Raw genomic sequence first — 11965 nt, forward strand, 5'->3', positions numbered from 1 at the left:
AGCCCCCACCTTAAAGATCAAGCAGCCTAACATACCCTTTCAGCGAGCTGGGTAAACCCGCCATTTAGTGATGGCGCACAGGATGGGACCCATTGAGGACACATACAGTGGGAGTGTGCAGATACGTGGGAGAATGCGTTATTTTGGGATACGAAATCCATGAGCCATGGGACAACAGTGTGATAGACTGCCACCTTTACATAATACAGCCCCATGTTTCCAGAGACCCTTCTATGATGATGTCATAGGCATTAACCTCAATGGCACAGTTGGGCTAACAGTGAGAACTCTACATTCTGCAAGCCCCTCCCCGGAACTCAAAGGATATTCTTCCGGCAATGTCAGACCTGTGTGGCCAAGCGGACATAAGGAAGCAGCAGTCATGTATAGAAGCGTCATCCACACATGATGGCGTCTGGAGCAGAACTATGGTGCTTACCAGGCCTCGTGACACATACAGGAATCGACAGAGGTCCCGATCACTTCGCAGTTCATCTTCCGGAAATCGTCCAAGTGGTCACTGAATTCAGTAATTTCTACGGGGCAAACTTGACTGAAGTCCTTGGGGTAGAAGAAAAAAACCAAATATTTCCCTGCAGAGGAGAAAGGACGATTCATTTATATAGTATCCTTGCTAGGGAATAGTCAAAAGAGAAAACAAACAAAAAAATATTCTTTTCATAGTGGAGGGTTGGAAGTCACTGGTCAGTATCCATGTGCCCTCCTGCTCCTGATCTCACTATTTGGAGAAACTTATCATGATGACATGCACAAGAGACTCATGCCAAAAGATTCATGTAATGTAAGGTACACTTACATAGTGCGACTATCACCCAAAGGGTATCCTGGCGCTTAGATTACAGAACAGCAGGAGCAACAGAAAAGGCATGATCTACTCTCTAGGGAAAAGACTGGCTTTCAATTCCTTCCTGAAGCCGGACAAGGTGTTCAACTGTCTAAGCTTCAAGGGAAGAGCATTCTAGAGGCTGGAGGCAGTAAAGCTAAAGGATCTACCTCCTGTTTACACTTTCTTGACATGGGGGACGCATATGGCAGGTACTCTCATGACTTTGAGATTTGATTATCACCCTTGGGGGACCTCTTTCGAGTTCACCTGACAGCGCTACTCCTTTTGAGGAGTTCAAGAAATGACATGTCTAGCGGATATTGGCCAGTAATCAATTGACATATGGTACAGACCTTTATTCGTCCACCCCAGGTTTGGAAGTGGCCTATTGTCCTGTACTGACAAATCAATGCAGCCTGCTACCACTGGGGTCCCTCGCAAGAGGTAAGTTTGTGGGTATGTTTGTGTGTGTGTGACTTTGAATTATTTTTTAAGGAAAGAACTTTCAAAGCTGTGCATTTCACAAAACTTGAACAGGCTAGAAAAAAGCAGAGTTGTGAGTCAGCCAACTTTACAAAGTTACACTCTACTTTAAATCCTATCTAACTCATAGGATACATTTGAAGTTGAAATGTGGAACGTTTATTGTGTGTGCTTTAATATGTATCTTAAACAATAGTCCACATACTCTTTCACATAGAATCACAGGCTGTGCACTTGGATATCGAAACCAGAATATTGATAGCACAGAACATTATGGCCAGAATATTGAATCCAAAATATCGACATATAAGTAGTGATAGATTTTCTATACCGTAATCCACATATGTGTACCTATGCAATATATAAATACATAGTCAAGGTATGTAGACATGGAGTAAGAAATAGTAAATCCATGCTTTCCTATATGTACTTACCTTTCGATAATCTGTCCTCAATATTCTTGCGCCATGATATTCTGGGGATGGGGGGGGTTGAATGTTAGTAGTAAAACCATTATTTGGGAAAGAATGCACCTATAGAGCACATATCTAATGTTTGGTCATAGCTGAAGGCCATGCCCCCTAAACATATACTTGTGGCTCTGCCTGAGGTGAATTTCTTTAAACTCCCAAAAAGGCATTTTCTCGGCCTGATTTGCCTCCCCAAATAGACTTCTTCTGGTATTCTGTGTAGAGCTTAAATTTCCCAATAGGAAGCCTCATACCAGGTTTCTAAGGGCCTCATTAGTCATTACTAGATCCATGTATGGGGGGGGGCAACATTTCTGATCATGTTTGGTAACCAAGGCCTAAGTAATATATTTACCCCAGAATGGGGAATGCTATTCTCATCCGGTAATGCTGGATCCAAATCTGCATATGTTTTTCCCTTTTGGGTCCAATATCGGGCTCAAATCTACACCAATTTATCACCTACTTAGATATGTGCAACTTGTCAATGGTTGTGAGGAGTCTAATCCCAGGTTTCAAGAGGGATATTAACTCACCCTTAAAGTATGTCAGATAATCCCCTTGCATTTAGTCTTTCATATTTGTTGCATCACAATCAGCGCTCAGGCATCTATGTGGTATGGTTACAGACATACATGCTTTTTTATAAATAATAATTAAAAACATGTATTTCTGAAATCGTTACCACCAAATAAAAATTAGGTGCAAATAGTACATCAGAAACTCATAAATAATGTCTCAAAAATGATTTTACAATTCTAAACTGCAACAAAAGTCCTCCTGGAAAATCTGTGGCCCCGAGCAAGCTGTAAATTGAGAATTTGTTGATACGCTTGTAGGGTATGCAGACAGAATATCGAGTAAAAAATATTGAATTGCACAAATATCGAGTCATAAATATCGTGGTTCAGAAATATCGACAGTAAGAATATCGTGGTCAAGAATATCGACTTTAGGTAAGTAATATCGATTTTAAAAATATCAAAGTGTTTAATATCGTTTTCAAAAGTATAGCTGTTAAAAATATTGTTTTAAATGAATGTTATGTATTTTAGTATATATTTTAAATGTATGTGATGTATGATTTTTTATAAAAGATTTTTTTGTATTTTTATTATATGTGTTAAAGATTTTTATTAGTTATTAATTTTATTTTGTTTGAATTTTGTGTTTTTAGTTCCGTAGCGAGTTGTGGGTTTATAGGGGAATAGGCTGGAAAGTAATTTAATTATATTTAATTAATTGATCATTTTTTATTTATTGCTATTTGTTTAATTTAGATAGATGGTATAGTGTTAAATGTGTAAAGTAATTTCTCATTAATTAATAATTGTTTTTAATTAATACTAATTAGATAATTGGTAATTCATTATGGTAATTGTGTAATACATTTTAGGTGTGTGTTTTGGTGTTTATAGATGTAAAGGGTGGGAAGTAATTTGTTTTTAATTAATTAATTATTAGTTGGTTGTTAATAAATTGGTAATAATTATGGTAATTGTGTAATTATTTTAGGTGTGTGTTTTGTGGTTTGTATGGTAAAAGGGTGTTAAGTAGTTTATTTATTTTTATTAATAATTATTTGTTAATTAAATTAATAAAAAATGTATCAAAGTAATTGTTTAATTAATTTTAGGTGTGTGTTGTGGTGCTTATAGGGGTAAAGAGTGGGGAGTAATTTGTGTGTTTTTTTTACTTTTAAAGGGGTAAAGGGTGGGTATTAAATACATTTTAATTGCTACTTTATTAATAGTAATAGTTTTTAATTTAAAAACAAGTTTTAAAATTGTGTTTTAATATTTTATAGGTTAATTTATGTGTGTGTTGTGGATATTATAGTGTTAAACTGTGTGTAGTTAATGTTTATTAGTTTTTTAAATAATATTGAAATGTTAAAGTGTTTTGCTATTGGTGTGGTGTTATAGGGTATGAACTAAAATAAATACATTTATGTATTAATTCATGTTTTGTTTGTAAATATTTTCTAGTTTAAAAGATAGTTTTTTAAATCTATTTATTATTTTCTTTTATATAATATGTGTAGGTTTTTGTTATATGTAACAATATTATAATATGTTTTTTCCCTACTGTTGCACTCACCAGAGTGGGAATAGTCCATTTTAACCCCTCCCCAATCCAACACTTTCCCTACTGTTTCACTCACTGGAGTGGGAATTGTTAATTTCCCCCCTCCGCTATCCAATACTTTCCCTACTGTTGCACTCACCGGAGTGGGAATAGTATATTTTACCCCTTCGCTATCCAACACTTTCCCTACTGTTGCACTCACCGGAGTGGGAATAGTAATTTTACCTGTCCGCTATCCAACACTTTTCCCTACTGTTGCACTCAGTGGAGTGGGAATAGTAATTTTTACCCTTCCGTTACCCAACACTTACTCTACTGTTGCTCTCTTTGGAGTGGGAATAGTAATTTTTGTCCCTTTGCTATCCAACACTTTCCCTACTGTTGCTCATTGGAGAGGGAATAATAATTGTTACCCCTCAGCTATCCAACACTTTCCCTCTTGTTGCACTCTCTGGAGTTGAAAAGTGAATATTACCCCTCCGCTATCCAGCACTTTCCCTACTATTTCCCTCACTGGAGTGGGAATAGTACATTTTACCCCTCCGCTATCCAACACTTATCCTACTGTTGCACTCAGTAGAGTGGGAATAGTAATTTTTACTCCTCCGCTACCCAACACTTACTCTACTGTTGCTCTCTTTGGAGTGGGAATAGTAATTTGTGCCCCTTTGCTATCCAACACTTTCCCTACTGTTGCTCTCACTGGAGAGGGAATAATAATTACTACCCCTCCGCTATCCAACACTTTCCCTACTGTTGCACTCTCTGGAGTTGAATAGTGATTATTACCCCTCCGTTATCCTGCACTTTCCCTACTATTTCCCTCACTGGAGTGGGAATAGTACATTGTACCCCTCCGCTATCCAACACTTATCCTACTGTTGCACTCAGTAGAGTGGGAATTGTCATTTTTACCCCTCCGCTATCCAACACCTTCCCTACTGTTGCACTCTTTGGTGTGGGAATAGTAATTTCTCCCCTTCCGCTATCCAACGCTTTCCCTACTGTTGCTCTCGCTGGAGTGGGAATAGTAATGTTTACCCCCTGCTATCCCACACTTTCCCTACTATTGCATTCACTGGCGTTGGAATAGTAAATTAATTCGCTATCCAACACTTACCCTACTGTTGCACTCACTGTATTGTGAAATTTAAGTTGAAATATTTTTAAATAGTTTAATGTTTTAATATCTCATAGATTTTAGTTTTTTTATATTTTAAATCATTAGTATACATTTAAATTTTTTATCTCATTTTAAACTTTTAACATAAATTAAAAATAATAGTTTATTCATTGTTTTAAAGAATATATATATGTATAAATTATTATGTTTGTGTGTTTATTTTTTTATTCAGTTTGTTTGTTATATATGTATATTACAATTATTTTATTTTGTTAAAATTATATTTACTATTTAATATATTTAATATATCTATTTTTTATATTTATATAAAAGTCAATATTTTATACATCTATATTTTTTACATTGATATGTTTTAGTTGATATTTTTGTACTTACCTGTTTAAATATAGGAGTCGATATTTTTGTTGTCTATATTTTTTACTCAATATTTTTTACATCGATATTTATTACATTGATGTTGTGTCAGTGAACCCCCTCGGAGGTCAATGCAAGAATTAATTGAATCTGTTTATTTGAGCCAGTTAAACATGGAGAACAAGTGGCTTGTTCTTAAATACCTGTATTATAAGATTTGAAATACCAAGATTGAATTTATGCAGTAACTACCAGAGAGATATGAGGCTGAAGTGAATTAAGGTTGGGGCCCATGAGATTGATTGATGAGAGCTACAGACCGAGATAGCTGCATGAATGTATATTCAGTGGAATTTTTTACAACTCATTGTTTTGTCCTGAAGTAGGTGGGGTAGACTTAAAAATTAACCCTGGGCAATGAACTTCACTAGCAAAAGCTGCACCTTCATGCACAAATTCTCACTCTACTACACAATGGAGTTATCTACTGTACCAAACAACCCTTTGCCTTTAACTTTAACTTTAACTTTAACTTTAACTTTACCTTTACCTTTACCTTTACCTTTGTCTTTACCTTTGTCTTTACCTTTACCTTTACCTGGTAAAAAAGCAGTTAACAAATTCACAAAAGTGAACTTTGAAAAACATCAGGCAATGAGAGAGGTGATGATTTTGGGGTCACCCCTTACCTAGGGGGAGGGCAAGCAGATGCTCTGAACCCAAAGAGCATATCATGCTGAACGATTCAGGGGAGGTCCCATTCTCCTAGGACCACCCCAAGCAAAGTTATGGGCAAAAATACAATGCAAACCAAAGGCCCAGCAAAGCATTATGGAGTGAAATTCTAGAGTTTTCTTTTCAGCAATATTGGCCCTATGGGCCTTCGACATGGTCTGGGGGTGCCAACAGGATCAATGGTGCAGTAGTTCTTTTTAAACATAAACATTGGCAGACCACAGAGGAAAAAATATTGTGGCCAGGGAGAGCTATATTGCTGTCCGTGTTAATGGATGGCCTCCCTTTCAAATTGTGTGCTGTGTATGCTCCTGCTACCAAGTCAGAGAGAGAACAGTTGTTTCAAGTTATCAAGCCTTTTCTTGCAGGTGCCACACCAACCCTACTGGTGGGGGATTTTAATTGCATTTTGCATTCTAAGGATAGGCAGGGTGCACAGGTGACTTACACACTGGATGTGACTTCTAAACTGTTGTCATCTCTAAATCAATGGTTTATAACTTCCAGGAAATGCCATCCTCCTGGTACAGGCTGATACAGGCTTTAGGTGGGAGGCAAATCATGGAAACGCCGCCTCCCGCTTGGACTTTGTGTTTGCATCCAAAACTTTGAGCGCAGATAAATGCAGCCTTACACCAGTCCCATTTTTGGATCATCATATTCTCGCTGTCTGGTTCACGACACCAGGCCGGCCTTAAAGGGGCCCTGGCTTTTGGAAATTAAATAATGAGCTCCTTCAAGACGAAAGCATTTGTGATAGATGCATCAGACGCTATCATACATGGGAAAGACAGAAAAACAGGTTTCTAAATAAGTCCAAATGGTGGTGTTGGGTGAAACATAAAAAAAAAATTTCTTTCAAGATCAAGGCCAGCTCAAACGCCGAGCTGAATGGGACTCTTACCAGAAATTACATTGTCGCCTTATTCTTCTCCAACAAGATGTGAAAGATGAAATCCTCTTGTTCACACTGGATATGAATAACTGGTTGGCACAAAGAAACAAGGTTACAGTATTCCATTCTAGAGTTAAATACTACCAGGAAAATGAAAATGTACATCTTTCTTTTTCAAAAAGCAAAATCCTCCCATACATTGCTGACAAAGCTATGTAATGAGCATGGAGATATTTTGCAAGGCAATGAGCATTGCAAACAGTTAGCTTTTGACTTTTATTCGCACTTATAGGCTGCACCACCAACTAACCCTTCTTCTTTTCAGGATTTTGAAGAATTTTGTTCAGGACTGGAAGGGGGTCTTAATACTGAACAAGTAGAATTCCTGGAACAGCCTTTTGATGGGGAGGAAATGCGATCGGCATTATAGTCCTCTCTCAGAGATTCTAGCACTGGGATAGATGGGCTCACTTGGGAGTTCTACCACAAATGTTGGGTTCTGTTATGTATAGACTACATGGCGCTTGTCAACGAAGGTTTTACTAATAACACTTTTTCTGCAGATTTCTCCGCTGGGGTCATCACCCTCTTGTACAAAACCGAGGACGAGTCCTTCCTGCAAAATTGCTGGCCAATTTCACTTTTGAACGTTGATTACAAGCTCATAGCTAAAGTACTTGCGCGCCGCCTTCGACGAGTTATGCACTCTTGTGTTCAACCAGATCAAGCTTGTGCTCTCAGACGGTACACTATTGTGGATAGCCTTGTTACCGTAAGAGATGCACTTTATTACAATCAACAAAGAGCCCTCCCTCTAGGTGTTCTTAGCCTGGACTTTCTTAAGGCTTTCGACAAAGTTTTACATCAATTTCTCAATCTGGTATTAGCAAACATTAATGTTCATCCTTAATTTGTTCACATGATACGTACTCTCTACCAAGGTGCTCAGAGCAAAGTTAGTATCAACAGATGCTATACAAAAGCTTTTTGCTATTTACACTGGAGTGCATCAGGGGTGCCCAATGTCTCCCATGCTTTTTGTTTGTTGGAACCATTTGTGTGCAAATTAAGAAAGGACAAACTGGTAAAAGGTGTATTTGTACCTGGTGGTTCTGGGGTCCAAAATAAGGTCATCGCACACGGATGATGTGACCATATTGTGTACTACCGCAGCTTCTGTGCGCAGAACTCTTTTGCAGGCTTCTATTTTACAGGAAGTATCAGGTTTGGGTTTAAACATGGGGAAGAGTGTCTGCTTGACTACAGGTCCCTGGGATCGACTGGCAAATATGCCGGTAACTGTTACCACAGAACCCATTAAAATTTTGGGAGTGTATTTTGGGGAGCAAGGGCATGTGGAAAAAAATTGGAAGGAAGTCCAGTCTAAAGTACTAAAGAAATGTTCTCTTTGGTCTTTGCGCAAGCTAACCTTAGAAGGAAAGGTGTTAGTCATTAAAACTGTCTTGTTTCCACTGTTACTGTACCTTGTTATGGTTTTCCCTCCTCAGCACCACACTTTACAGAAATTGCAAGAAATGCTTGGGGCATATTATCAACAATTAGCAATATTTATCGCTAAATGAGCTTAGCGATATTTTTATTATCGCTGCGCAGCGCCGGATTTTATCGCAGAGATAACGTGCTATTAGCAACGTTTATCTCCAAAGCGATAAAATATCCGGCGATAGCGGCGAAATCCGTGAATATCGCTGGGAATCCAGCGATATTCAGGCATTATCGCTAATAGGGTCTTAACCTGAATATCCACCTCCCATTGGATATACAGGTTAAGAAGTGGTCTGAGCAGGCGTTAAGTTTTGGTGATATATCGGCTTAGCGCACATTTTTTTATCGCTTTGCCTGCCTTAGTAATAGGCGATAGCTGTGTTAGCGACTGCTTTCAGTCGCTAACAGGTTAAGTACGCCCACTTTGCATGTCATTAGCGATAAATACCGCTGACATGCAAAGCGGGCCCCAAACCGGTAGCTCGCCCACGTGGAAGCGTGGAACCGCTGCACCATCTTTGGATAGCTACCGGATCTGGTAATCAAATCCAACTCCAGTGGTTCTGGTTGGGGGGCTCATTGTGCAAAATTCAGCATCAGCGGCGCGTGGTCCACCACAGAGAAGTCCCTGCACATCAGCTGCCTGGAATTGATGGTGGGCTCCTTTGCTGTCAAATGTAAGACAGGGGACCGCATGCAGTTGTGCGACTTGCTGAAGATGGACATTATGGCGGCGGCCCCCTATATCAATCATTCGGAGGCACGCAATCCAAGGCCCTCTCGGACCTGGCCAAGAATTTTTGGGAGTACTTCCTCGAGCACCATGTTTCGGTGACGGCAGAACACCTCCCAGGATCAGCCAACCAAGCGGCAGATTGGCACTCTTGCCTCCTTCTGAATTTGAGCCTGTGGAACCTACTTCTGGTGAATTTGTAGGTCCTTTTCTCCCTCTGAGGGCAAATCAGGATTGACCTGTGTGCACCCCGACTTGAACATCAGCTTACCCAGGACTTCAGCTGGCGAATGGAAGCTGGGGCAATGTTGACTGATGCGTTTCTTCAGGATTGGTCACTGGAGCAGAGATATGCCTTTCCCCGTTCATCATGATAATGCAATTGACGCCTCAGGTGCTCAGGCAGAAGACGGACGTGGTGTTGATCACACTGATGTGGAAGTTGCAAGCATGGTTTCCAGTTCTGATGGAACTTTCTTGGGCTTCTCCAACCCATCTATACCAGTATCCTCATCTTCTGAGTGATCTGTTGGTGAACCTCATCACTTGGTGAGGAGCAGCAACCTCCAGCTGATGGTGTGGAGGATTACAGGTCAAGATGGCAATTCCCTGGCCTATCGAGAGATGCTCCAGACCTCCTCTCTAGAGCCTGGGTGGATGGCGCCGTCAAGAGGTTTCGATCAGCTTTGTCTCAATGGATGGGTTGGTGCAACGGAGTCTGGATCTCTTGGGGGCCGACATTGTTCATGTCCTGAACTCTTTAACAGCAGCAAGAATGGACTACAGATGGGTCAATTCTGTTAGATCTGCTATTTCCACGGGACACAGAGATATTGTAGGTTACCCGGTGAAAGAAGAACATCCTTTGTTTATGAAATGACTCAGAGGAATTAGGTTATTCTTAACTCATGAGCCTAGATACATCACCATTTTGGACGTGAATAAAGTTTTAAACCTCCTGTCCTCATGGCCAAGTAACAGGCCCCTTTCCCGGAAATAGTTATTGGCTCAACTGCCCATTTTGTTGTGCTTGATTTCCTGTTGAAAAGTGTCAGATATTAGTGCCCTAGATATTACAGGGAGATGTTTTACTCCTTACAGAGTTACCTTCTATGTCACTAGACGGACTAAGAGTAAGTCCCGGGTGCCCAAATTGTGTGTTGTTCGGTGCATCAAAGCCTACGAGGCAATGATGGCGGAGCTTCGCTCCCATGGGGAGAAACAGCTTTTGATTCCTTTTAGGAAACCTTTCAGAGCAATCTTCTCACTGACTATCGCAAGATGGGTGAGGTGGATTATGCAGGAGGCAGGAATTGACACCAAGCTTTTGTATTTCGTGCCTGCTTGGAGGATATTTTGAATGCAGCAGACTGGGCTTCAGATTCTACCCTCAAAAGGTTTTATTTCAAACCAGTCCCCTCCCTTACAGCTCTGGTGGTGGACAAGCTTTAAACTAGCATAATCCTTGCCTCTCCAGATCCTGACATAGAATGAACAAATCCCACAAATTCCCCCCCTAGGGAGATACTAATATTAGAAGAAAAAAAGAAAGGCAGAAAACAATAGAAAAAAAGCAGAGCCTATAGACTCTAAGCTTAAAATCACTCCTTCTCTGTGTTTGTTTTTTAAAGTACAACCTCCTGGCCTTAAATTAAAAAGACCATCCCCAACTGAAGAAGAAGGACAGAAAGACAAAGGGGGGAAAACCAACGAGGAACTAACAACCGTAGTAGATACTACAATCCCCAATATGGAGAGTGGTAGTCAGGTCAACAGGGTCACCGGGGCAAGGAGGATTGTACCCAAGACACCCCGGCCACTCAGGATGTCCTAGGTACTCAAGATAAGGGTGATATGAAGAATAGTGGAGGGGGGGCACATCCCAGAAACCACTGAACCCCTAGTCTTACCAGATAAGAGCTCAACTACCCCCGGAGTTAGGGACCCAGTTGATCCAATAGCCATCTCTTTAGAGGCAATGATGGGAAATTTAACTACAGAAATCAGGAATGTTTTTTCAGTATCGAAGGCAAATCAGCGGGAAATTCGGGGGTTTTGTGAAAGTCTGGAAAAGAAAATAGATGCATTATCATACCGGACAGAAATACTCGAATGTACAGTGGAGTAACTAAAAAAGGATCTTGCCAGAAGTAGAGCGGAAATCCAGGTACTCCGCAAGGACGAGCAGGGCTTGCAGGAAAAAGTTGAACAACTTGAAAATAACTCTAGAAAAAATAATCTGAGATTATTAAATGTGCCTGAAGGTAAAGAAAGAGAGGATTTAAAATAATTTGAGCTAGCCCTCATAAAATCTGCAGTTCAGATAGAGGAAAGCAAAGAAGACATTGCCAAAGACGTACAAAGAATACACAAGGACCAGTTTATATCCTTATAAACTTCCAGACATATGCAATTAAAGAGAAAATCCTGCTATCTGTGTTGAAATTTAAGTCCTTAAGAGGCCCTGATTTCTCCTTCGAAATAAGGTCAGACCTATCAAGAGTGACTTTAGACAGACAATGGGAGCTTGAAAAGCGAATGTATGACGTTAAGAAAGCTGGGGCCAATGTGCAACTAAAATTCCCTGCGTCACTGCGTATCACGCACAACAATAAAATGCACATGGTCAGAAACATAAAGGAAACCGACGATCTGCTAGACAGCATAAAAGGTGGTGGGCGGAAGTTAAAGAAGTAACTTTTATCTGAGG

The 11965-nt window shown here is 40.0% G+C and overlaps 1 protein-coding gene across 1 annotated transcript in view; it reads right to left on the bottom strand.

Annotated features, from left to right (window-relative positions):
- The window catches only part of PRDX1 (peroxiredoxin 1), a 119391-nt gene extending 108171 nt beyond the window's left edge, over nucleotides 1-11220 (bottom strand). Inside the window, exons 1-2 of the mRNA XM_078671869.1 lie at nucleotides 11166-11220; nucleotides 440-593 (exon numbers count right to left, since the gene is read on the bottom strand). Of these exons, the coding sequence (XP_078527995.1) occupies nucleotides 440-593; nucleotides 11166-11220 (209 nt within the window). The remainder of the gene's footprint in view (nucleotides 1-439; nucleotides 594-11165) is intronic.
- Nucleotides 11221-11965: the final 745 nt, after the last annotated feature.

This window comes from Lissotriton helveticus, chromosome 1_2, assembly GCF_964261635.1.
Source record: "Lissotriton helveticus chromosome 1_2, aLisHel1.1, whole genome shotgun sequence".
Classification (NCBI taxonomy): Eukaryota; Metazoa; Chordata; class Amphibia; order Caudata; family Salamandridae; genus Lissotriton; species Lissotriton helveticus.